The 27100-nt window shown below is 50.0% G+C and overlaps 1 protein-coding gene across 1 annotated transcript in view; it reads left to right on the top strand.

The window, feature by feature from the left end:
- LOC128724762 (acid sphingomyelinase-like phosphodiesterase 3a) overlaps positions 1-27100 on the top strand; it is a 51302-nt gene that overhangs the window by 5732 nt on the left and 18470 nt on the right. The window contains exons 2-5 of the mRNA XM_053818484.1: positions 10368-10436; positions 12874-13033; positions 22831-23039; positions 23110-23492. Coding sequence (XP_053674459.1) covers positions 10368-10436; positions 12874-13033; positions 22831-23039; positions 23110-23492 — 821 coding nt within the window. The remainder of the gene's footprint in view (positions 1-10367; positions 10437-12873; positions 13034-22830; positions 23040-23109; positions 23493-27100) is intronic.

Genomic DNA, 27100 nt, shown 5'->3' with positions numbered 1-27100 from the left:
GTTTGTTTTGCAAGCGGTCGATGAAGCACCCGGGGAGTCGATTCTGCTCGAGGCTTCTGGCGCTTTCATTCCACAAGGCTCGATGTTTTTTTTTTTGCCTCCCACCAGCCAACGGGTGCGGGTGGAAGATGACAATTTCCAGCCTATCCCCATCGTGTGTGTGGGTGTGCGAGCCAGCCAGACAACAATGGTGGGCTCCGTTTTGGGCGGTTTGTACCTGTTTGTTTGTGCCCGAACCGATAGGCCTTGGCCACGGGTCCTGAGGTGGCAATAGCGGGATCATCAAATTCTCATTTGCCTCCGACCGGTGTTTGGGTTCACTTGCCCCCAAAAGCTTGGGTCTATGTTTTAGGGTGTGTTTCGGTTGTTATCTCTCGGTTGGTTCTTGCGTTCCTACAGGAGCACGACATCCTCGCTCGGTTGGCAGGACATTACCACGAGCACTCGCCGTAATAACATCCTCGATAAACTCGGCCCCCGGCTTAAGCTCTAATCTTTGTTTAATCGAATTGTTCGTTTGCTTGCGTCTGCTTGCGTCGGTTGGGTTCCCTTTTTTTTTTTGTTCAGGACGAATCTCTCCCTTTCCGTGGTTTCATCCTCTGGCCAGTCCCCGAATGGGCCAGCGGACGATGAATTTTCATCACAGTGTTCCCGTACGGGTGGTGAGAAGTCTCGTCTCGATTGCTTCTCAGAAGCCACTAAGTGTCACTTGATACTCGATCCGGCTAATAAACTGTCCTCTAGAGTGGATCCTTGGAAGCGGTTTCCCGAGTGGCGGGCGGCCTTTTGCTTGATTCCTTTATCTGTTTACCCTCACCCTCGATATCTTTCTCTCTTGCTCTCTCTCCTTTCTCACTATCTGCTTTTCTGTCTCGTGTTCTCGCGCACTTATTCATCATCTCTCGCACAAGCGAGCACCCGAAATCTGTCGCTTGTTGGGAAGAAACTCAACTCTTCGACCAACTCGAGGGCTGGGTTCTCGAACCCCGGAAGCCGGTCGTTCCGCTCGCTTCATCCGGTGGATTGATGTGCGCTTCTTAATTTATTCAAATTTGATTCTCTAATGTCGTTATTATTCAAATGCTCGTTATTTATAGGCCTCGATGGTCCATGGCGTCCGGGTCTGGGACAGGGTGCCTGCGTGCGATTTCGGTTCCGATGTCGTTCCGCCACGTTATCACCATCCTTGGCGGTCGGGTCCACGATCCGGGTCCAAACGGGCATCCTCGAAAGCCGCCCGACCGTGGGAAACCCGAACGTGGGAAGTTCGGAATTTATGAGACAAGATTATTAATTGCGTAATTTGTTGGCTTCGATTGGCGTCGCCAGTTTCCGACTGGTGCTTTTGGCTTTTTTTTCTTCGTTTGCGTTTTCACCCGCTTCCATCGCGCCAACGTGCCATAGCACGGATAAAAAAAAGCGCAAAGTGGGGGAACGGACAAAAAAAGCACGATGAAAACGGCGAAGAAAAGTATCACCATCCTACGGAATGAGAAGCGACCCACCATCCCGGGGCCACTGGGATGGCGCTCGTCATCGGTGGCGTTGATCTAAATCGTGACGGAATTTTCATAACTCCCGCGCTAGACAGAGACGCCCGGTGCCATCCATCGTCTCCGGGCTTGGCCCGATAATTGGGGAGCCGCATGTGGAAGCGATGCTACCCCGGGACGATAATGATGCCATTGTTGGCGCGATGAGCGCGATAATGATGTCGTGCTATCGTGGCGCGTCTTATGCGACTGGGGACTGGGAAAGTGGATCTTTGGTGCGTGAAAATCGCGAAAAATGGAAGTGGCGTCGCGTGGCGTCGAATAATTATGGCATGGGGTTTTTTTTTCTTCTTCTTCGTTCTTTCGCTTTTTAGCGCACCCCCCAAAAAACTTGCTGGCGGAACCGGCGCCGGTCAGTGGAGTGTGCCAATCGGATACTGATGGCGTTATTGATAAATGTGACGCACGTGAGCATGCTAACGAGCTTGGGGAGGCATTTTTTTCCCTTTTTTTGTTGTTGGGAATAGGAAAAGTTTTCATCCTTAGCGCTGGCGAAACGTTCGTTCGCACCTATTCGCTACGCCAATTTATCACTATCCGCTAGCGGAAGCGTAGCATGGCAATTATATTGCTTTCAATTTTCCTTGCGAGATATTTTGACATCCAGGCTGTGTTGCTATGGCGACGATTGAGAACGGAATTTCCACCTGATCCATCAAAACCATCAAAGCAGATGACCGGAGTTACAAGCGCAGAAAAAAAAATAGCTCGGAAACTTCGTGTCCTGATTCGGCAAGACTCAAGCGCAAGCTCTATCCGCGAGTTTAAGTCCCGTCAAATGCACGGAAAAAAATTTGCCCTATTCATCAGTGGCGGCCAGCAAGAAAATGGACCACAAAGTGAAATGAGTGTGCCCGTGGCGCTGTGGCGTATCAATTAAATCGAGCACGAAAGCCACCCGACGCTGACGCAGCGCAAAATGCTTTCCTGCCATTTACACACACACAAACACACGTTCACACAACTCCACGGGAAGCATTCGTCGGCTCAGATTCGTGGAAAATGTGCACCATTTCCCTTCTCATTACGGGCGGGGGTTGGTTCACCCTTCGGTGGCATTTCCAACCCGTAAACCTGGTCAACACACACACACGCTATCCTCGCAGCGAGGAAAAGCCCCGGGACGAATTTCCCGGTGCAAATGAGAGCGAGAAAGCCGAATGGCGATTGGGAAAGAAAGCAGTGGAAGCGAGAGAAAGCAAATAGGACCCTTCCCAAGTGGTAGAGGTGAGCACGTAAAAAAGGAAGCGTATTTCTAACGTAAAATCTCTGCAGTCACTTTTCACCGAGGCCTTGAGTGAGTCAGCTGAAGACCGTGTGCGCCACCGCCCACAGTAGCGTGCTTCGGTCATTCAAGCAACCATTGGGATGTGTGCGGTAGGCTTTAAATATTCGCCTCTTTTTCGTTCTCGGGGGGGGGGGGGGGGGTGCCAGCAACGAGCGGGTTCCTGGAAATGCGAGGCTCGTTGTCAGCATTTGCGGCACCGTTCACCAACATGCCAAGCCAAGCCGAGGCGCTTGTCTTCTGTAATGGGCTCGCTCTGGTAGAGCCTGCGGACCAAGGTCCTGTTTTGTGAGTACGTGTGTGAGAGAGAGAGAGAGAGAGAGAGAGAGAGCCAAAGAGAAGACGTGTGAATGAGCGAGAGAAAAAGGCACCGCCTGCTAGACCAAAAAATAAACTAGATAGACCAATGCAATGGTGCAGTGGAGCATCCATCGTGAGCGATCCTGCAGTACATGTACACCTGCCCTGGGTTGTGTTTTTCATCCTCTTTTTTTTTTGCTCGTTTTTAGAGCATGTGTTAAGAAAATCTGACCGGTCTTCAAGCGCCATTCAATCTCGACCGGCTCGATGTGGCTTTCACTCGATTTGCTTCCGACCCGGGTGAAAGCTCTCGGGCACGGGTGGGCTGGTCTTTAATTCAGGCTCCAGCACTCGAGCTGGGTGTCGTCTATCCAAAAAAAAGGGTCCCCGGGGGTTGATTTTTCCTGCAGGAAACGAGAAACAATTGACCGCCAGATGAACTGGGTTGGGTTGGTGCTGGACCGATGTCGGAAACTGCCGGGGACACATACATGGTGAACCGGTTGACCTACACGTTTAGCAGAGGTTCCGGTAGAGTGTGTCAGGGAGAGAGAGAGAGAGAGAGAGAGAGAGAGAGAGCAATTTTCTGGCGCTAGCCTAGTGACCGGGGAAAGAGGCCCATGGATTGAGCACGTCCGTCCCACGAGGATTGGAAAGAAGGCAATTTTGTGGCATTAATTCGAGGTCAACGAGGAAGCGATTGCAGCGGTGATTTATTCCTGATTCGCCCATTACAACGAGGAGTTTTTTAGTCCAACCGAAAAGGGGGAGGCGTAGAGCCGGGACGGGAGCGGTTACTACTCCCCGCCCCCATAGGTCGCTCCAGGGTCGAGAAGCTTGACGATGCGATGGGAATAATTGCACACAGCAATTGCGAGATCGAACGGATCGCAGGGAGTCGGCAGGCGTCGGCAGCCTTTCAGCCTCACTAACTGCCGTTTGCTAGATTATGTTCGGTCGGGAAAGTTTATTGGACAAATTAGCTTAGGTCATAATTTACTGCACCGGGTGACACAAACGCACACATACAACCGAAGCCGGGTTTGCACGTAAGCGACCCGAAAGGCGAAGCGAAGGGGGTTTAATTTTGGCAAACCCGACTGGTTTCATCGAAAATGTATGACTTTCCAGGGGGTTTCCCTCGCGGACGGGAGTGGGAAGTGTTTTTAATGTTCCACCCGGGGATGCGAGTGGTTGGGGGAAAACTAGCATTTCCATCCCCAATCACCCTTCCCACACAGACACACATTTTCTCGAGGACAGAGAGCTTATTGTGTTAAAAGTAAGCTTCGGTCAAAACCAGCGCCACCGTTTGGGATGAAAAGTGTGTGACGTCCCCATTCCGAGACGGAACCATCGCACATGGTTTTGGGTTTTCGGGCGCACAACCAGGATCGTTTCATAACTAAGCGGATCAGATTATCCGAGTTGGAATTAACACATCACTACGGCGACCGAACAGATGTTATGGTGGCATTTTCTATTGCTTTCGCTTCCTTTTTTCTTTCTTTACGGTTCGAAACAGGCTACCGAACGGGTGCCGGTTTCATAAATTCTCTTTCAAACTTTCGAACGCTTAGCCAAACGTTCACACCACCTGACCCCGATCGACGAAAGAGCGTGCCGATTCGGTGGAACATCCGCCCGGGAAACGAGATACCGACGTGGGAGGGAAGCACACACACACACACACACACACACCTCCCGATCCACTGCATGATGAATAAAGCTCATGCTAAAATGGGGGGGGGTCTTGCAGTGTTTCGAGAATATTCGACGAGACCGTTCCACACGTGTGTAGGTGAGTAAAAGGGCTGAATCACACGACGAGTGTAAATCCTTGCCAACATAACAAAGTTGGTCCGCCCCCCCCCCCCCCCCCCAGTAAGCTCGTTACCGCTGGTGTACCGATGCAAAAGGGCTGATGAAAATTTCCATTTTTACCTACCTTTTTTATTTATCGTCGCGTTCGTGCGCACGGTTTTTACGAGGTGCCACCCGAGCATCAGGTTGGATGCACACGGAGACGCAGCAGCGGAAGAAGTGGAATGCAAAAAAAAGGCACTACGCCCTGAGCACGATTCCGGGATCACCTTCCAGATGCTAGCTTTCGAGCGAGCTTTTTATCTGCCCTCACGATGGGAAGGGCACAACCGATGGAAGGGTGGTCCTTTATGTCGCAAGGATTAGCAAGGATGAGCCAGCTCGAGACCTCGATAAGGCGCACACCGACGCATGCTCGTCGGTGCAAACTCTGCTTGGTTGATGGTCTGAAAACGACCAAGCCAGCGATGATGATGATGATGATGATGGCGATGATGGTGATGGTCGTTGCACAAACCGGCTGTAAGGATGGCTCAAGGTACGCGTTCTTATATCCTGGCACGCGTTTAACGACCGACCGACGAACGCAACGATTCTCAAGGCAAGTTCGTGTTAAGAGCCAGCAAGCAGGAAGCTAGCTGCTTTCTGCTGCTTTGTGTTAAAGCACAATCCACTGGGCTAAAAGTGCTTCACCAAGAAGGTTTGCCGACGTTCGCTCTCTGCTCATTTGTAGCCCGTGGGGTGGGGTGGTTCGCTTACAGATTAATATAATCCGAATTTATGTCATCGCTCCTATATGAGCACCTGAAAAGGAGTCGCACTAATCCTTCCCCATCAGTGTCGTCTTGGAGAGAGTGCAAACAAAAGAAAAACCAGAAGACACCCATGCATGGTACGCCGGTCGCAGGAGAAATAAAAAAACGCATTTCGCGCGTACGACCAGGAAATGGTCGTAAAAGCGGCAAATGCTTCCACCAGACGCTAATGCGCCTGGGGAATGGAAAATGCCTTTCACGTGACGGAACGACGCCGAGCGCGATGGAATAAACAGGATAATTAAAGTTCCTCGGAAAAGGGATTAGTTTTACTGCCAAACCCCGTACCAGCCCGCGTGTCGTGGTTTGGTAATGTTTCTATACCAGGCTTTCGAGTCACCGTGCCATGATACCTGGGTGCTCGTTGACTGCGGAATGAGTTTTGGCATGAGTGTTGTCATGTCGCTCGGGGAACTTCCCGAACGGAGAACCCAACGCCGGCTGTCGATGATGGCGCTGATACACCTTGAAAGTACAACGTGAGGCTTTTTTAATCAACTTTACCGCGAGCATCAAAGCTCGGGCAGAGAGCTCGCAGAGAGAGGTGTTGCGTTACTTCCTGTGTGAAGCACGTCCGTGGGTTTCAGCACAGTTTTACAGACCCGCGCGCCCGCTCGTGCGCCTGGGAAAACTTCTCACACGTTAGTGCAAATTCGATTTGAAACGGAAATGTGCGCATTTGAAATGCTTCCCGCTTGTTGCGCTCGGTGGTGTGTGGTGTGGTTTTTGTGTGTCTGTAGCGAATAAGTTGTACGAAAATATAGTTCCGCTTCCAGTGGAAGCACTCTGGCAGATGAGAACGATCGCAGTGGGCTACGTAACGGGCTTCTGCTCATAAACTACTCGATAAAGCTTGCGCTTCGATAGGCTCAGCGCTCGAAGGTATCCTAGCAACGGTGCGTATTCGTTTTCGAACCCCCATTTTCCCCAGGCTTGGGCCCAGGAATTGGGCCATTTCTCAAGCGGGCTTATTCGTATCGCCTCACGTTTGACGTTCCGCAAAATAACTTCATCTCGCAGCATCGACATCTACGCGTTGGGAAGATTTTGTTGGTTTTTTGTTTGCCGTTTTCCACGCGCCCGTAAGCGTTCCGGCCCACAGCTTTCCGGGCTTTCCGGTGGAGCAATTCAATTAGACATGGTTCGGGCCCCGACACCGGAAGGCGCGTTTCAGTCAGGGCTCTGGGTCCGAGACGTAAGTGATAGCGTGCCGATTTTGGGCGCTTCGCCTTTGCCTATGTCGTTGGGACGAAACCGCTGCCGTCACCGCTCGATATGAAATTGAATTAGATTAATAAACGCAAAAGTTCCGCTTTTAATACCGGAACCGTGCAGGTTGGGTGGTCGGTCTCAGGGGTTGGTGCGGGATTGGGGCTATTTAGAACGCCACCAGCACTTCCGGCATCATGGAAGACGGCGAGCAATCTTCACCAATTTCGTACGGGTCGGTTAGGTGCTTGCCATGGAAATTGCTTCGGTGAACCACCCGCCTTTACTGGCGCAGGTAAAGGGCGTTTTGGTAGAGCAAATGAAATTCTTTGGTCTTCGGTTGGTGCGGCTTTTTGGGTGACTCGATCGAATGAAGTTCCTTGTGTGCTGTGAGAGCAAAAGTCAAACGTTCCAGGTAACCGTGCCGTGAGACGACGATACTCATCATCGGGCTTGTCCGGGGCCGAGAAAAACAGCTGGCACACTGCTAGTTTCGTCGCAGATCAAACAAGCTCCAAATGGGCGGCCTGTTGGGTCTATAATTAAGTACGGAACCGGAAAAGGGCCGACATTATGAATGAACGAAGCACGAAGGTGAGCGTTTAGTAAGACGTTACTACTCTCGGTTGTGTGCCAAACGGTAGGGGTCCTTGGGGATGTTCGTTCGTGCCCGACGATCCTTACGGGCCGGTATCATGCCATCCAATAGGATTTGAATGATTTTTCCACTGAATAAACACGCAATCTTCTGGAAAGGGGATGCTGAAGAGAGAAAAAAGGAAAGTAATACGCTCGAGCAGCGGGATAACGTGCTTCCCTGTGGAGAATTCCCCCAAGAGCGATGGTTTATTTTCGATCGATAGTAGCAGCTTTAATGATGCTAATCAATATCAGGCAAAGGTCAGACAATGCTTTAGTTCTTTAATACGATGATAAAGACTCGTGAATGGTTTGCTTTACGTGTTTTGGGAACGAATATTTATAAATGCTACTGAGGAACGTGGAAATTTGTATTTACGCCTTATTTCACAATGCATTTCAATCACTCTTTGTAGAGAAAAACATGATACTATTTCTTTGTTTGTGCCTTTTTAACGGATGTGTTTTTCTATTTATCGATCATGCGCTCTTATGTTTCTGAATTTACAGCAAAAGCATGTGCAAATGGAATCCTTACTCGAAGCCGTGTTTCTAAGTTCTCACATTGATTCATCCTATCAGTGACGGCTTATCTTTCTCTCGTTCCATTGATTTAATGCTTTAATCCGTCCCGACAGGCAGTACTCCATTTGAAAAAATGCTTTCAGACACACACGCGTACATTCAAAACACCTGCAAAGCGAACAAGCTCCACGAAAGCGCCGTGATCTATGGCAGCGTATCAGCCGACCGTCCATTATTCGGCGACGTATGGAGTCACATAAGCAACAGCAAATCACTCCATAAAGATCGGAACAGCGCCTCCGTTCGGTCTTGGCCGTTGAAGCGTTTCCGTTCGTTCCACGCGATCTGTCGTAAAAGAGTGGAAGAATTGTGTGCAAAGAAAACCTTCTTCCCGGTGAGCGGGGAAAAACCCCGTGCGAGAGGATGACGGTACGATGTAAAACCGTGCTCAATGCGGGTGTTCCTTTCAGTGTGCGGCATTAGCACCGAAGAACAAAAACGGGCCCGTGAAGGAAAACGGGACCAAACCAACGCAAGGAAAAAAAAAAACAACACTTCCAAACGACGGCACAACAAACGGTTGCTTTTACCACGCGATTGTTCGCTCCCGTGCCGCTTGCTTTAATGCGTCGGGAGCCGACTGTGGAACAACAACAACAAAAAATCGATGAACAAATTGGTTAGCATAGTCTTTATTTACATTTCACCTTCAGGCCTCGATCAATCCCGAGCGAACGGGACCGGACGTCACACCGTAAGCTTTTTATGCGCACGTGAAGGGAGCTTTTCCGTGGCGCAGTACGTGTGACAAGGACGGTTGCCGTAGCAACCAGTCAGCGAGACCCGGATCCAAGGGACGACGAACGATAAAATCCTGTCCCGTGTGAGACCTTTTGCTCCACGCTGTTTGGGTGGCATGTTGGCGTGCATCAATAATGGAACCCCAGGCAGGAAGGCAGGAACGGGTTTTCGCGTGATGGAGCGACGCAAGAGCCGTCAGGACATACGGGTCGGGTGCGGTGTTCGCGTCCCATTCGGTGAGATCTTCATACCAGGAGACGTGGCATGCTGCGATACACGCTCTCGTATGCGAAGTCCTTTGCACCCGAAGGTTCGCGAGCCACGCCACGGTTGCGAAATGCTAGCGAATTCCTTCCCACAAGATGGATCGCTCGTCTCGGTGGGTTTGGTGGTGGGAAATATATTTCACCTTCACCTCGCCGTGTCTGGGCGACCGCATCGCGTGCTCATTTCCTTTCGGCGTTGTTGCGTGTTTTGGGGTGGTGCGATTTACTTGCGCACCACCCACTCCCCACTCGACGAAAGGTGATGGCGGACGATAGAATCAAATTTTGCTTCGGAGGAATTTTGCTATCAGTCGATATTGGGATCCAATTACGCCCGAAGCCCGGGTAGCTGTCGGGAAGGCCTCAGAAGCGGTATGATTGAAAAAGCATTTCCAGTGCCACTGGTTAGTTGTTTTTTCTCTCTCTCTCTCTCTATCTCTTTTTTGCGTGGGCTTCTCCGGCTGCAGACGACCTTGGATTGTGAGCCCGTGCCGAAAAGGGACCTTTATCACTACCCACAATACACCCGAAAGCTCATGCTTGGTGCTCGTTTATTTATTTATTTATTTCACTCCACCTATTTACCTGCTCGTAGCAGACACGCGCTCGTAGGCAGACTGCGTGTGTGGGTGTGAGCGAATGTGCGTGATTTTTTTCTTTTTCTGCTTTGTGTTTGCTGCCCCGCGAAAGTGAGCCAGAGGGGTAGTCCCGGGGGTGTACGTTGAGGAGCGATTGCTCCGGATATCAGGGAAACATAAATAACAAACAACGGCGTCAAGCGAAAAACATCCTCTTTGCGAGTGAATAAATAAGATTCTCGTTAACTGTAACGGGTCCCTCGCAACAAAACGAACGAGCGAAGAAACGGGAGGGGGGTGGAGAAAAAAGGAAACCCCCGCCCCCCACCCGAGAGGGAGTGCCACATCCGGTTCGTGCTGGGGGCGAATTATATTTTTCCGATCGCGAATGTTTCGGTTGCTTTGGTTTTTTTTTTCTTCTCTGCTTCCCCTTGTGATAGCGCCTTCCTGCGATATTTACGATTTTCTCGTCCATTTTTCAAACGCACATTTTGCAGCGCAACAAAAACCGAAAGCTTCAACGATTCTTATTTCTCTTCTTCCTTTTACGCACCGCGCGTTCTCGTTCGCAGGCTACTTCTGGCACATAACGGATTTACATCTGGATACGTACTACACGACCAAGGGCGATATCTTTCGCAGTAAGTATTTTTCCGGCCATCGGCAAATTTCACTCGTCTTACGCCATTTCGTTTCGACCCGTATTTGTTCCGCTTTTCACTGCCCGGTTCGTCGGCGGTGGAGCGCGCTTTAGGCTCCACTCTCGTCGCTCAGCTTGGAATAATGCAGTCACGGGAGTAGTTTTCAAGTGGTGGGAGGGTTCCTTTTGTGATAACAACACCACTCCACGCTCGAGAAGGAACGAGATCGGACGGTAAAGTGCGCCCCACGGTTCCCAGCCGCGTACATTGGAGCGTGATCGCTTCAACCCATTCCAACTCTCGGTTTATGGTCCAAGTGATGCGCGGGCACTTGGGTATCGAAGTGGTTTCTATTATGTGAAAATGCTTGCCTAGCAATGGATGACTTCGCGCGACCGTCATGCTGCTAGTTTTACATACCGGAACCGGTGGGCAATAATGCGCCACGGTTCCCGGGAAACTCACGACCGCTTGTGGGATCTGTTCCGCATCACGTGAGAGTATCGCACATTTTCCGGCTTTTAAGGCACGCTTTTTGAAGCGAGTCGAAATTCCCCAAACGAGCGTTTTGAGGCACTCGGAAACAGAGCGCTCTGTGTAAGCGATCGATTCAGATTTATTTTACGTTTCATTCGGTAGCTTTTTGAAGCTTATACGACTGCCAAATCCTTAGCGCAAGCACATTATTTCAGTTGACCGTTATTTAGATCGATCGAATTATTTGCGCTCTTTCCAAGCTGAAACTTTTTTCAAGTTGCTGCCCTAAAAACTACAACCACTGTGAATTGTGAACGATGTGTGACATGAACATTTAATTGAATATGCAAACTAATTTCCCATCAAGTGGAACAAAACCACAACGGTCCGAATTTTCGTGATGGCACTCGAATGGTGCTCGACACGACCCATTATGAAAAGTGTATGGTAGACGGGTGAATCGCTCCATGTGCCACTCCCCAACGTCCCCAGTCGCCGATAATGATGGATCCTTTGCATGTCGTGTTGAAATCAGAGCCTCTCCCATCACAGAATAAATTGCCCGAAGACATGTGACAAACAAACCGAGGCAGGAGCGAGAGACAAAAGCAAAAAAACACTGCAAAAAAAAAACAACAAATCGCGCTTGCAATTTCATGCCAATGATGAGGGGATGAGCGTTCGGTTCATTAAATTAAGCTTTAATCGCTCGTTAGCGCTTGTCGTACCGCTCGCGGTGCAATTGAGCAGCACAATTCTGCTGCAAATTACGAGCCGCTTAGCCGGTTCGCGGGTACAAATGAAATTTCTATTCATAATAAATCCCCCACGGCGGTTTACTGCACGAGCGAACGGAAGCGAATGTTCGTTGCGAGTGGACAGGGTAGTATAAACCAACTAAATAATAAAACCATTACATATAACTACTTCCGGTGCGGCACAAACACACACACACACACACACGGTCTCGGTCCCCAAACGGCCCTTAAAAATGAGGTGGTTCCGTTGGAGCCGTGTTGTACGCCGTTTTGCCTTTGCCCCACCAGCATTGGCGGTGGGGATAAAGCTTGAGGGGTTTGTTTTTTTTTTCTTCTTCTCGGCCATATCACTTCCGGCAACTGCAAACTGCAAATCTCACCAGATGACCTAATTTGAGTGCGGGTGAAGGGAGGGTGGGCCGACCGCTGGGAGAGTGGACAATTTAGCAGAAAAATGAAACATATCTCCACTTTTCTGCAGCGCACGCTGAAAGAAAAGTCCCGGCGGTGCAGGGCGCGGGGATGGAAAAATAGTAGCCCCATTGTCAAAACTCGGTTCGCTTTTCGGTTCCGCGTGCCGAAAAGGGGTGCTTGGGTGGGCTGGGTGGTCTTTTAGTTGGCGACCAACCGAGAGAACCGGCTGACTTTATCCAATAAGCGAGCACGAACGAGCCATGTGTGGGAGGGCGCAAGAGAAGAGAGCAAGTTTTTCGACCACCCACCGCACGCGATGTGGGAGGAAGAGCTTTTCTGCGGCCTCTCGACTAGGAAAAGGACACTGCAAAAAAAAAAAAAGCATCCCCGCCGGTACACGGAGAAGTAGTTCAGTTTATTCCGCTCACATTCGCCGTTAAACAACGGGGGACAACTGGCACCGGGCTGGGATCTTGCCGCACGATCCAACACGAATGCAGCAGCCTTTTGCTAATCCTTTCGCATTGTCCTTTGGGTTTTTGGGACCAGAACCGAGTGTGCTGGTCGCACTCTTTCTGCACCTTTTGTGCGGTGCCTTTGTTTAGCGAGACACAGGCAACTTGCTTGACTTATGTGAGCACCGGTTTTGTCTCCTGTTTTTTTTTCATTCGCACTGCCGTCTCTCTTGCACTCTCTCTCTCTCTCTCTCTCTCTCTCTCTCTCTCAACGCGATAGTTTTGTGCTTGTCCCATCTCTCACCAGCTGATACCGATTATTCTGATCCGCAGGTTGCTGGCTTAACGAACATCACTCGAACACGGCCAGCGCCAAGCGGCCGGGCCCGTACGGAGATTACATGTGCGACAGCCCATGGAGCCTGCTGGAATCCGCCACGCAAGCCATGAAATCCAAGCAAGGTGATAACGTCGAGTTCGTCCTCTGGACCGGGTAAGTGCCGAACCGAATCGTGGAATGCGCATTCATTCCTTTTTTTTCAGCTTGCTTTTTTTTAGCTCCTCGTCCCTCGTACGTCCGTTTCGCGTTTCGGAAATGTCCGGTCGAAAATTGCGCTTTTACTATCTCCTTCTTGCTCGTACTCTGTCTTTCTCTCTGTCTCGCTCTCTCTGCCATGTTGTCGATCGCCTTTTTTACCTATCCCTGGCAGGGAGGATTTTTCGTCCCCACCATATCCGGTATGCAGGACACAAACGCTATAATACTTCCTGTTTTTTTTTCCTGCGTTTTCCTCCCACGTGGCATGCCGCGTCGCTTCTGGTTCGCCGACTCCGGGCACGGTATAAACTGCTTTCCGGCAACGACAAACGACGAAAAAATCTCCAAACTTTGGTGCGGCGTGATTTATCGACAGTCGGTACAATTTATGATGTCTTGCAAGAAGGCACCCCCGCGTGGAGGAATCATAAAAAAGCACACGACGATCAAGCGCTCGTGTATGCGTGTGTGTTGCGTCCATTTTCCGTCGTGTTTTCATCGGTACGGTCGCGATTACCGATTGACCACACCATTCAAGGGGGTCGCCATTACCCAAAGGAAACGCCATTTACCGAACCTGGCATCGGGGATCTTTTTTGTTCACTTTTCCCATCCCTTCGCGGCCAGGAACTCTGGAACCGGTTCCGTTCCGACATGCGGCCGGATCGAACGTCCGACCGGAAAATGAATCGACGGGTACCCTTCGACCCGTACTGTTATTAATATTCTCCCGCAATCGCTATAAAATCTCGACCAGTATAAATCAAATCACCCCAAAAGGCATGGGCAGCCCTCTGGTCACCATTTCGCTATGGCTCTTGAAAATGTGGTTCCCTTACCCCGTGGACAAGCATCTTGCGTATTTCCTACCACACGGGGATGATCGTATTGTTGTCTCGTGCACAAAATGTCCGCACAAAAAAAAACCCCCCCGAACCCGGGAGGTGGCTCCTTCCGGTACTGGGAGGTGAATGGCCCGTGCGCTACTGGGCGCCTCCATCGATCCAGAATAACCGATTTTATCCATTTTGGTAGGTGTTCCGGTCGAGCGGCCATATTCTCAGGTTACACTCCGCTGTTGGCCCTGGCGCCCCTGGATATCTTCTACACTTTTCAGTGCTTTTTCATGCGTCATCTAACGTTTTGAATATTTGATCAGGAATTACATAATGCTCCCGATCGTACGCGATATGAATGATAAAACTCTGGTTCGCACGGTTCGGAGCACTCACGTACGCGGCTTAGCTGGTTGGTGATTCCCCGGACCGGAAAAGGATGGAGATTTTTTGGTGTTCCCGCTGTCTGACAACGCATAACTTTACTTGTGACGCGAATTCTCCCACAAGGTTACCATTTTCAGTGGAAGAGTGTGTGTTTGTGTGTGTTTAGCTTGTAGAATTTCGTTTCATTTTTTATTTTCTCGAGAAAGCTCAACGTGTAAGCCTTTCCAGTCTAAACGACGATTGTGACGGAGTGTAGGAATTTGATCCTGTTAACCCACCCGACAGGAAGTGTGTGAGAAGGCGAAAAAAATGTATGATACCAGAATAAGGTGCCCGAATTCCGGTCGATTGAACGGTCGGTTCCGTTGGTTACACGATCGCGTACACAACCAGTGGTGCTGCACGCATGCCAGGGGTCGAGCACCATAACGTACCAACATCGCAAAAGGGGAGACGATGGCCGTACGCGTTACTGAAATGCCGTTCCATTCGGTCGATGGCGCGTTCCAGTTGAGCTCGCAGGCTGCTGTCGTTTGATCCTTGCTCGCATTCCACCGAAACCGGTTGACGCGTGGAGGTAAAACACCGGTTCGAAAGTTCAAAGCCCGCTCGCAGCCGTAACGGCGAGCGTGAGAAAGGAAGGCGCTCTGTCGCACGGTGGGTTCTACATTTTTACGCCACGCCAGTTGATGCTTCCGCTTAACTCGTTATCGCTTTCGCGGAACGGAAAGCAAAGCGACATCGATTACTGGCGGGAAAACACGCGAAAGTGAGCGAGAAACGGAAGCAAAAAATATTGAATTATCAACGACCCGTGGGCGTAGTTGCGCTTATGACGAACGATGATGATCGAGGGAAGGAAATCGATGGAAGCAATTTTTCACCACGAAATGTTTTCGTCGTTCTTTGGAAAAATCACTTTCGCGAACGCGGAAATGGTCTTAACGATGGGGGAAGAATTTGAAAGCTAATAAGTTTTCGTAGGCTCGATGCTAGTGGCTCGTATGACAAACAGCTGAGCTTAGTTGAGAAAACGGAAAAATAAACCCCACAGCTTCTTTAAAGCCCACGAAAGCAGTCCCACGGTGGTGCTCGTTTAAAGATCGCTGCAAACAAACACGCTCTCGTACGCCATCTTCCCACGGTTCGGGTACTCGAGTACCGCGGCTCGGATTTTCATTTTCCACGGAATGTGCCTTTCGGGAGCGGCGGCAGTGCCGGACGGGTAGAAACCGGCCTGGATCCGGTATCCGGGATGTCTTAGGTGTGGGAAAATAAATCCTGAGTGTGTATTCCATTTTTGATAGGCAATTTTCTCTGCCATACACTCCGAACACCCGGGGATGTCCCGGGCCATTCCGTAGGCTCGTACGCACACTGGATCCAGGAAGCGTGGGAGTACCGAACCCTGGCAAGAAAACAAGGGTTCGCTTGAGTCGATAAAACGAGCCTCTTCCGCGTGTGTGAGCGTGGGTGTACGGAAACATGAATTGTATCATTTCGAGTAAGCTCTTTCAGCCGCGAAAACACCGACCGACGAACGACTTCATCTTTTCCTGCCATTTCTCGGAAGCCCGGAGAGCGTGAGGTGGAAAATGCCAGACCACTCCGGAAGCTTCGAGGGGGGTTCGGCGGGTGTGTTTTACTTTCGCAAATGGCAAATGCTCGCCCCATACGTGAAAGACTTTGAAATACGCCGCTTCGATTCAAGGTGAAATTCAATTAATATTAAATGATATTATATCTTCGGAGCGGAAGCTTACCCTACCCGGGAGAGGCGCTGGCGGCCATTTCGTTTCTGGTCCGATTTCCGATAGCTTGGGTGGCATGATTTTCACTTGGCAAACCTTTGGCATGTGCGGGTGTTTACCTCTCGATTGCTGGTAAGACGATTGGGGTATGCTGGAGATGTTTCGTTATTAAATATAACGTTTTGTGTGTGTGTGCTTGGGTACGTATGTGATTTCTTTTCATTTTCCCAACATCCAACCGGCCAAAGGTTGAATAAAACATTATTATGTTTATTTTCTGCTCGATAGATCACGCTTGCCCAAATCGGAATCCAGGTTTCCGTTCCTGGAAGGCCGACTCTGGCACTGCCCAATAAAGCGAGCATTTGCAGTCCAGCATAAGCACGTGGTATTATTCAATCAAGGCTTGACTGTGGCTGCCCACGATTGAGTTGCCATCTTCAGCAACTAGCACCTGGATGCAAGCAGTCTGCTAATCTTGGCACATCTCCAAAGCAAAGCGCTGCAATGAAATCATAAAATTGCTCTCCCGAGGGAACGAGTGCGAGCTCAACTGCTTGCTCCTTAAAACACACACACACACACTTATATACACCTCTACGACCCACTTAACGAGACTCCGCCACCCAAACGTACTCGCTTTCCATCCTCGTGCCGTGCGTTCGGTCACACACGGTTTTTCATAAGATTTTCCTGCTCGAGATTTTTATCCCTCTCCCCATGGGGGTGGATGTGATCGTGTCTTGAGAAAGGATGGCAGGATTCCGGACGCAATGCAACATGCTCACTTTAAAGTGCCGGGGCAGGAAAAAGGTTTCCCAGTGCCACCGGAAACGAGTCGCTTGGTCTAAGAGTGCATTTCCGCCTTCAGGAATTCTCCCCCCTATTGGCTGTGGTGTACATTCAGCAGGAGGCAAAAGCAAGAGCACGCTAGCGATAACATGGGCAAGAACTACCGGCTGCATCCTTCTTTAGCCTGTGTTTGGCCTAGGCATGACCTCCGAGTGCTAACGATGTTACTCACACCTCGAATCCACTCGAAGATTTTCACCCGGGGTTTTCCACCTACATTCCGGACTTTTTTTTTCTTTTCAATCTCGCTCTCCCACCATCACCACCGCTGAAGACACAACCGGAAAATTGAGCCTTTATATATGTATGAGCGCTTCGCCCCCGGAAGCACCATTATCCTGATACCGCATCAGTAGCTCCGGTGCCGTTCCGAAGCCACCCGTTTCGAATTAGCACGATCAAGCCGATGCTCGGTAGGGCAAGGCTCGTAGGAGTCGCGCCCGGGCAATGGCAATTGTTTCGAGATCAAGCATAATGCTGATTAGAGCCGCGCTCGTGGAGAGTTAATTAAAATATTTTAATTAACTCGAGCCACTCGACGGGCCACGCACGCCGCTGCTGCCGGTGGGCCGGGAAAACCCGCCAGGATCGAATTCACGCGCCAGCATCCCACGCGTAATGCGTTATGCGAGGATGCGACTTGATTACCGCATCATCGCGAAACGCTCATCATATCATGAACGGGGACCCGTTTATTACCCGATTAAGGGATCGAAAGGGTGGATCGAGTGATGTTGTTTATCCTTAACCGCTTTCATCCCGGATCAATCGTGGCGGACAGCTGGCTTGTAACAACGTGGCTGCGTGGGGAATTCACTCATAAAGAAACTTTACACCCTAAGCGGGGAAAGCGGGCCTGTAGAGCTCATTTCATCGTTAAGGACACTTCTGTTCTACAACACACACACACACGCGCACACACCCTCACGGAACGCTAATGGTATGGTGTCGTTAAAAAAAGTGCCAATCAAACGGTTAAATTTATTGAACACCCACCAACCAACGGAATGGCATTCCATTAGAAAGTGCTAAAACTCGCGTTTGGTTTTTATTTTTTAATTTACTCTTCTCGGTGGCAGAGAGAGAGAGAGAGAGAGAGAGAGAGAGAGAGAAAAAAAACCACCAAACCACCCACCCGGTGACGGTGGCGGAGAATCGGTTGGCGATAGGTTCAAGCGGAAAAGTAAAGCACGCAGAGAAAACGCCCTCTAACGACACAGAAATAACACCGCACGGTTTGAGTGTCGCTGGTGGCCACCTTTCCGTTAGCGTCAGTGGAAAAGTTTTGCCTCGGTGGAGGTCGAAGGAAGCAAACCGGTGAAGATAAACATAAGGAAATGGGGTCCGGAAAGCGTTGCTGGTGTGGGCAAAGAGTAAAAGGACCCGTCTTCTCGATGGCGTCCCAGGAACGCGATGCTTTCAATACTTTCCATCCATTTGCTCGCATTTTCTCTCGGCACAAATGGGGCTGGCCACGAGGACGCCATCGATTCGGGTGCCGGAGCATGTGCGGTCAGTGGTTCGTGAAAGTTTCTTAATTTCTACCTCACCGACCACCGGCGCCCGTGCGGCCACTCAGGCTTTAGTTTGCCGAAGCAAAAGCCCGTTTCCATTAGGAATTGAGTAGCCAAGTGGAACTGAACTGGGTGTGGGTCCGGAAGAAATCATGGTTAAATGAAATAATTTCTTTTGCATTCGATCCCGCTCGGTTTCGGGTGTGGGTGTTTTTCGCTCACTTTTTCCTTCAACCTGTCCTCTTTCGCCTAGCGTGGGCAAGTGAGAGTTCCGGTTCGGTTTGAGGTTTGGCAGGCGAAAAACATACAGCCACACACACACAGTTTCCCGAAAGGTGGAGGAAGCCGTGTTTACATTGCGTTCGAAATCTGGCAGCCCTTCGGGATGCGGTTCGGCGGCAAAAGCAATCATTTCCGTTTGGTTCTAATTAAATAGCCAATTAAGTGCAAAACTCACCCACTACTGCAGTTGGTCGATGCCGGTTTGGAGCGATGCTGAGGTACTAAATATTGCATTTCAGTCGTCCAGCTTCGGGTCGGCTGATGAACGTGTTCTGGCGTGCCGATATCGGAAGTGCAATAGTTGATCTTGAAGTAATCTTCAACGGGAAACGCTGGAAAGGAACGTGTCTTGTATTCTCCTTTCGTTTAATTTTCATTCCACTTTCAAACGATTCTTAGTTTGATTATGTCTTTTAGGATTCATTGAGCACCAGAAGTTTAAAGCAATCATTCGATTTGGAAAGTGATTCTAAAATGTCACTCGAAAGTTAAGCTTGTTCTAGATTGATAGAAGTAGTTGACTTTAAGCTGTTATTTTATTGTTCCCTGAATACCAGGCTCTATTTTTAATGTCTATTGCATTACGATCACGAATCGCTCGATTTTACCAGAATTTAGTAATCAATGTTACGAACGAATTGCTTTAATAAACATTATCGCGATTGGTGCTTGTTCCATGCCGCTTGGTCTCCAGCAAAGCGCAAGCAAAGCAATGCTAAATGTTTCGCAATTGGCACGGTGTTTCGTTTTGGAATAAATTCCCAAGTAATTATGTTGTCCGAAGGCTCGATACATTCCGGGGGTTTGGATGAGAAAAATTAAATTCCACTATTCCATTTGCCGCTCATTGTAATTCGCGCCCCGGGAAGCGTTTCGGCATTTTGTGCCAATTAGAAGCAATCCTTCGGTGTGCCTGAGCCATTGTCTCAAGTGCCCTCCCGAGGGTCCTTTAAGACGAGTGAGAGAGCAAGAGAGAAAGAGAGAGAGAGATGAAGAGAGACAATCCGATTGAAGAAGGGTATCGAAACGATAGCGTAGAGCAACGACAAGGTACGCTCGAAATAAAAGACGTTCGAAACACTGCACGGTGTCCGTGGTTGGTGAATAAAACATTACTGCCTCTTCCGGGCGGGCAAAGTGGCCCTCGTGACCACGGGTTTTTCGGCAAATTCCTATAATGGCGAAAAAATCGATGATCACCTCGGTCAGAAGCACAACGTGAGTGAGTGAGAGCTGCAGAAAGGACAAAAAGAGAAACAAAACCAAAAAAAAAACGTATCACAAACCGGTAGGCGGCGAAACATTCACTCGGCTCGAATACCTTCGGCTCGATTTTTGCAAGCATTTCATGTTGAATTCTGCCAGCTCGGAAATGTGCCAACTCACCTGCCTCGACCAGAAATGTTTGCGTTTTTCCGGAGCCAAAATGGCTCCCGGTATCGTAATCAAACACCGGGAAAAGTACACAATCACTTTGGGGGAGTGGTTTTTTGATATGAAATCATGCGCTTTGATGAATCGTTCCCAATTCGCCCGGGTCGGGTTGTTTGTTGATCAAACAACATCAAATTAAAACACGGAATGAAAATCGATACGAAGTACTACCGATTGACACACTATCGTACCCTTCGTAATTACCGTGAGTGGTCCTTCACAAACCGATCGGTGATGCCACGTGTAGGACCAATAAATCAATTGCCAAGCCATTAGCGTGATTCGACGAAACACGATGCCATCTTAACCAATTTAACCGCCCTGTCGCGTCGAGAGAGAGATCCGCTATTCTTCGGGACTAATCAAAATTCATCCCAAGCACATGCCACCGTTCCGCAGTGGGTGGTTCATAACGCAGGTGACAATGGCGGAAAAACGGGTCGGTGAAACAATTTCCAATCAACCGTCTCGACCATCCCGGATACCGATACCTCGAGATGTCCCGCCCAGGCCCAGGCACGATGGAACCGGTGTGATGTGAAAATTTCATCAGTTTCCATGACCAATCTTCTTGCGCCATCGGCTCTCCAGCACCGGCCTCTCGACGGCAGTGAAGTTCGTACGGCCGATGAAACCACGGTGCCAGGAAGCCGTGGGCAGCAAAAACACGAAAAGCTAATTCCGGAATGTCACGGCCGGGGATATTTATTGAAGCTCAAGCGATTGAATCTTCCCGCGCGGCCATTTTCCGCGCAATGGGATCGATTTTTCGTTCTGGTTCGTTTCGCCGATCACCGCGCTCTTACAATCCATTAGAAAGTACACGGAACGCGCGAGAAGTGTAGCAGTAGCGAAAAAAAAAGAATGAAAAATACACCAGTGGTCCGGGTTCCCGTGCCCGGGTATAATTCGACAAACTCCGGATGCCGGATCCGAGGCGTGAAAGGTCTCGTTTATGCTTTCGTCGGTCGTCCGTCGTTACGGTTCGATTATTTTAAAATTCACATCCTGGCTCATTGTCAATATCTCACTTTGTCCCTTTTGGCGAGGGCCGGTTCGCGTTTTTTTTTTCTCCATCGCGTGCTTTTCATCCTCTCGATCGGTTCAAGGGAACCAAATCGAGCCCCGGTCAGGTCGGGTCGGGGCTATTCTTGTCCGTTCTTGGTTGGGCTATTCCACTCGATCGGTGTTCCTGCAGCGGAGGCGTGCATATCGCTGTGAAGGATCGAATTTATCTTGCATCGACTCTCACCGGGAGCGGGAAATCTATTGAAGCTCATTTCCATATTTATCCACAAAATAGTCGCGTCCTCGGAATCGACTAGAGCCACTGTCCCCACTGGTTGTTATCCGGTGCTCTGTTCCTCGGGCCTATGCAAATCGACTGTGCACCAGGTAGCTGCGGACCGGACTCTTGTACCTTCGAGATACGAAGGGTGACATTTTTCGTTTTGCGAGCCTACGCTCTCGAATCGAATTGGGTCGGAATTTATCACCTTTGCATTCACGCCGATTTGAGTTTTCTACAATTTTTCAAACCACAAACCGAATAACGGGGAATATTTCAAAGTGCATCCTGGCGAAGTGCAGGAATTGAAGTCAAACGCTTCGGCTGTTTAGTGTGTTCCCCTTTTTATTCCGCTGTCTCACTGCGGATGGCACACAAAATGGGTCCTCTCTTTTCGGTTTCAGCCGGGTACATTCTATTCTACGCTACCGAAGGCGAGGGATGATGATTTGAATAAATTTCATGCCTCACCACCCACCATAAGATGTCGGCGCGGTAGATTAGACCCCGGCGTTTTGGCGCACAAAACGGGAACAGGAAACGCTCGTAAGGGAACGGAAAAAAATATAAAAAACCCACTCCACTCGGTTCGGGTGATCGTGCACTCATTTCCATTGCAAATGCCTTACGAGCTCTACGCGGTGGCCCTACCCGTCGGTAACCGCAGCCGGGTGGTTTTGATGTGGAAATCTATCTTTACCACTTCCACCGAACCCCCGAAACACGTCGAGGTTTCCCAACGAATGGCGTTGAGGCAGAAAACTGTCATCTCATTGTCGTTGTTCGTGGGCTTTTCTTTTTTGCACGAGCGTGAGCGTGCGCGCGCGCGTGTATGCATTGTAACTCTCCGGCACGTCGGGAACCATCCCAGGAGGAAGGAATGGCTTTGTTTCAGGCGTGCTCTGGGAAACCGGAAGCGGTAAAGAAGCGAACAAGTGTCGCGTTTTGCCTTCGTGCTAGGGTTTCCGTGCCCGTTATTCCGTTTCCTTGCTGTTGCTGTTGTTTTTTTGTCTTCTTTGCATCAACGCGCCTGAAACATTAGCTCCACTCGCGAATGCCAAACGAAGCGAAATGACGGCGCGGATAATGGTGGCTGCGGTTGAGGCCTGGTGTTGCTGCGCGGGTTGTACGGCTTTCCCGGAACGAAATTTGATTAAATTTCAGCTCGCTCCGAGCCCTTGGTGCTGACCTTATTTTGTGCGATAATCCCCACACTAACGAGACTCATCCTGCCGGTCGTAATGGTGACCCCGCGACGAAGCCAGCGTTTGTTTGCGATTGCGATGAGCTCGAGTTAAATGATTCGTATCGCTTGGTTGCGATGGCTCATGTATCTCTCACGATCTGACCTGATGCTATGTGTGTGTGTGTGTGCTTTTTTTTTTCTTGCTTTTTATTTCTTACGCAGCGACGGACTGTCCCATTCTGCCAAGCGTATGCACGAAACCAAGCGGCTGGACGTGCTGCGTAACATCACGGAGCTGATGAGCCGCACGTTTCCGACGCAGTTCGTGTTTCCGGTGCTTGGCCACGAGGACGGCAGTGCCAACTTCGAGCAGCTCAGCGACCTCTGGCGCCACTGGTTGCCACTCGAGGCGCTCCAAACGTTCGAGAAAGGTAGACATCACTCATCAGACCCGCGTCAGATCGCAGTTGCTTTAATGTCGATCGTTTCGATCTTTTGCAGGTGGCTACTACACGATCGAGCAGACAAAGAGCCGGCTGCGGATCATAGCTTTAAACACGAACTACATGCGGCATGACGCGAAGTACTCGCAGTCGCACTCGTCGGCGGTGAAGCAGCGCCCGGACGGCTCCTACCATTATCCGGCCGGGGGCCACTACGGTCACCATCACATGGGCGATCACTATCACGCCCGCGAACCTGGGTCGTCCGGGTATCTGTACAGCGACCGGCGGAATGGCGGATACAGTAGCAGCAGTAGTACGGCGGACGGTGGCGCCGGTGGCCACGCCAGTGCATTATCGGGATCAAGCTCCCACGAGTCGGACAAGCAGTGGGAGTGGCTGGAGGAGGTTCTAGCGAAGTCGAGTAGAAATAAGGAAACTGTGAGTACACGAGCTTGGCCACGGGTCACGGGGAAAATTGCTCAATCAATCGATTACCTGCAAGGATGTAATTAATTTCCCTCCAACCCGCCAACCAAACGAGTACCTCGCATCCCGGTTCGCTTTTTGTAGCATCCCGGTTCGCTTTTGTGCGGTGATTAGATTTTAAATTATTTCTCTCTCCTTTCATTCGCGCGCTCGAGCGAAATGTGAACAGCCAATAAGCGATGGAGGCAAAGCAAAAAAAAAACAGCAAACTAGAATTGCTCCTTCACCGGTCACCTTAATTGACATAGTTCACGTAAAGAATGCACTTGTCCCGTTTATTAGGCCGTGTGGTACGATAAACTTGTCTAAAGTTGTAGATTGTGTTCACTTTCTCGGCGTACTCTGGCTTAAGCCGGATGATGGATCCCTGGCGTGGGCGTGAAGCTGCTGTCAGGCACATTCACGCTTGATTGGCAGGCGTAGTCGTCGTCGTCTGCACCCCATTTAGAGCCGGTTTTCAGTGGCTTGGGCTCCAATTTTGGGGTTTGAACAGAGGCAATCAATAAAGCTGATGGATGACTGGTTGTTTGTTGAAGACAGACTCACGCCTGTTAAGGTAGAGATGTTATGAAACGGATTGGAAGCCTGGTTTTTTTGAAGCTTGTGACCAAAAATTAAACCTCGGAATCTCATGGTTAGCTTTAAAAGCACCATTCAGGTTGAAAAGAAAAATGCTGCAACGTGGGGAAAATTTTTACTTGAAGCGTTCTTTGTTTTTCTGAAGCGCGTTGAAGTTCACGCTGCAAATGGCACTTTGTGACACACGCGCCCACGGTTGCTGTTGGTACCGCGAAAGGTCAACACAACCAAGCCCACGTGCGCCGGAACGTTGATAATGGAGCTTTTGGAAGGAAAGAAAGAAAGGAAGGAAAAAAAACAAATGTGAAACCAAGCGCGATCGACCAACAGCCGCATCGAAACTTGTGCAGCACAATCGAGATGGCAAGGTGCAACGAGTTGTGCGAGCGAAAATAGTTCCCTGCTGCTAGGGTGGAAGTTTTTGCTACTCTCCGATATCCTTGCGCTTCGGTTACAGGATAACGGTTGTCCACAACCCCACTAGATCGTGATACGGGCAAGAGAAACACGGACCACGAACCCTCGGATGTGTTTTTTTGTGTGTTGTTGCCACGACGACCTCCGCCCCCCGGTTCGAACGGAACCGTTCCACTTTCCATTACATTTAGCTTTCGCCGCGCTCAAAGGATCACCATTAGTGTCGAAGGACGAGCAAACACGACGCGATGGTGGCGCTGGGGGTTATGAGATTGTTTCAAGTTTGTTGTTTTTGTTTTCCTTTTTCGCCTTCTTCCTAGCGACTGTTGTTGCGTCACACTTTTTTTCTTTTGCTCTTTCTTTTAAAACAATACCACCCCGGTACCATCCGGTGCATCCAAACGGGCGAAAGAGAGACAGGGAGAGAGAGAGAGAGAGTAAAGTAGAGAAAGGCATACATAGAGAGGGTGGAAAAAAATCCCGTCACACCCGACGCGACCCCGGGGGCGGTCTGATCGTCTTCCGAACGGGACGAAACCAAGTCGCGTGGGAGGAAAATTAAAATTAATTAAAAAAGTCCCGCAGCAAAGTTCTGGGGTTTTGTGTAATCTTGGATTTCTGAGCGTTGTTTTTTTTTTGTTTTTTGCTTTTAATTTCCCCGTTCATACTTACGTTTGCTGGCCCTTTTCCACCCCCCCCCCCCCCCCCCCCGTACCAGTGTGTTTACAGTGTAGCACAAGAAAAAAGCGTCTACCACCCATCCATCCATCCATCCATCCATCCGTTCATTCGAGCGCGATCCGTCAGACACGTGTTTGGGGTGAGCCGGTTCCACCCCGAACCATCCTTGATCCTTGATGGTTGGTACCTTTCAGCTACCGCCAGTCGGTCGGTTACCAAGGATCAAGGAGAATCCCTGCTTAACTGCTGGTGGTGGTGCGCGACTTTGTCCCATTTACGTCTGCGTGCCTTTCGCTTTTCTTTTCGCTTTCATCCCACACCAAACTGGGATTGCTTGCCATCTTCGGGGTTCGGTTATGGTGGTGATCTTTTCCCGCCAGCCCACCCGATCCCGGCGGATGTTCGTGGCGGATTTTCCTCATTAAAGCGAACCGTTTAATGCGGCGCGGGCGGCCTTCGTTCGTGGGTCACTGCCGATGGCGTTTTAAAAATATGGTCGCTACATTCTAAATTCATTACAGCGAGGTCTGGGGTGTGCGGCTAAAAACCGCTCGTGGGTGCACTGGCAAAAAAAAGCAAAAAAAAAAAAAACAACGGCAGCCGAGTTACCGAAAATTGTTCCCCAAAATCCCGACCGTTATCCACACGGTTGTTAATCTCTTGGTTAATGAAGTTTTCTGAATTTGCTGTGCCGCTTTTGCTCAATTTTCTCTCGCCTATCTTTGCGCCCGGCCCACCCCACTCATCTTGTCCTTTTGTTTGTTTTTGTTTTTTTTTGTTTGCTGTATTTCACCAGCGTGCTGCCAGCGTGTTTTGGGGAGCTTTCAAATTTAAATCACTTCAAGCCGCTCGCTTACCAGCCACGCAAAATCGCAACGAAGGTAAGCCCGCACCCGGCCGCAGGCTAATGGTTAAGAAATGTTGCTTAATCTGTGTTGCCCAACGTCGGTCGGTCGGTGTCGGTGGGTTGGCTTTTTATTCTTCCCGTTTCCTTTGCCTGTGGGTGCCTTGTGCTTAGTTTTAATGAGATAGGCACACCGTTCGGGCTGTTCGACGCAAGACGATATTAGCGATAGCGAGCGGGATTTATCGCGGAAAACCGAGCATCGTTCGCTTAATGTCGCTCAAAGCCAGAAGACACCAGGCGCAGGTGAAAGCACGTGCATTAACGAGGCTTAACCATAGGTGCTAACGGTGGAAAATGGAAAGGACCATTACAACGCGGTGGAAGCAAGCATGATAAGCATAATGTGAGTAGAGAAGAAGAAAAAAATCGACATTTATGACGTCGCGCACGGTACCGGGAATGAACGTGAAATAGAGCTTTCATCCCACAGGAAAGGGAAGCAAAGCTCGGTTCTTAAATCACGGCCAGTTTCGCACACAGGTTTTTTCGTTACAGTACCAACGAGCAATGGGGGTGTGAAAATGAACCCAACCAAAGATTAATCCTCTCAAACACACACCCACACACACATCGTAATCGTTGCCCCGCAGTTGAAACCGGATTTGTTGTCAGCTGCGCCTGCCAAAACGGTGCTGATTAAACCTAAAAACCCTCACGCGGCCATTTTCATCTCTCTCTCCCCTCTATCGCCGGTGATTTGCTGGGTTTACCATCGGAAAAGGTGAACCCCAGGCGCTCGCGTGTGTGCAAATATTTGTCCACGCTGCGTTGGCAAAGGGGCCGCGCCGACACTAATTGGGCTTTGATCTTTGAGCGTTCGCTCGTGCCACGTAACGGCGAGGGTACGCCATTATCGGGTGTCCAATACTTTGTGCACGGTAGGTGCGTGGTTCAATTGAGGGTTGGGGTTTTCGGGCGGGATCGTGCGAAATTTTGATAGCCACACGCGCCAGCAGCCTCCATCCTTTCCCCATTC

Source organism: Anopheles nili, chromosome 3 (assembly GCF_943737925.1).
Source record: "Anopheles nili chromosome 3, idAnoNiliSN_F5_01, whole genome shotgun sequence".
In the NCBI taxonomy this organism is placed as follows: Eukaryota; Metazoa; Arthropoda; class Insecta; order Diptera; family Culicidae; genus Anopheles; species Anopheles nili.
This window is presented reverse-complemented; position numbering and strand designations above follow the sequence as displayed.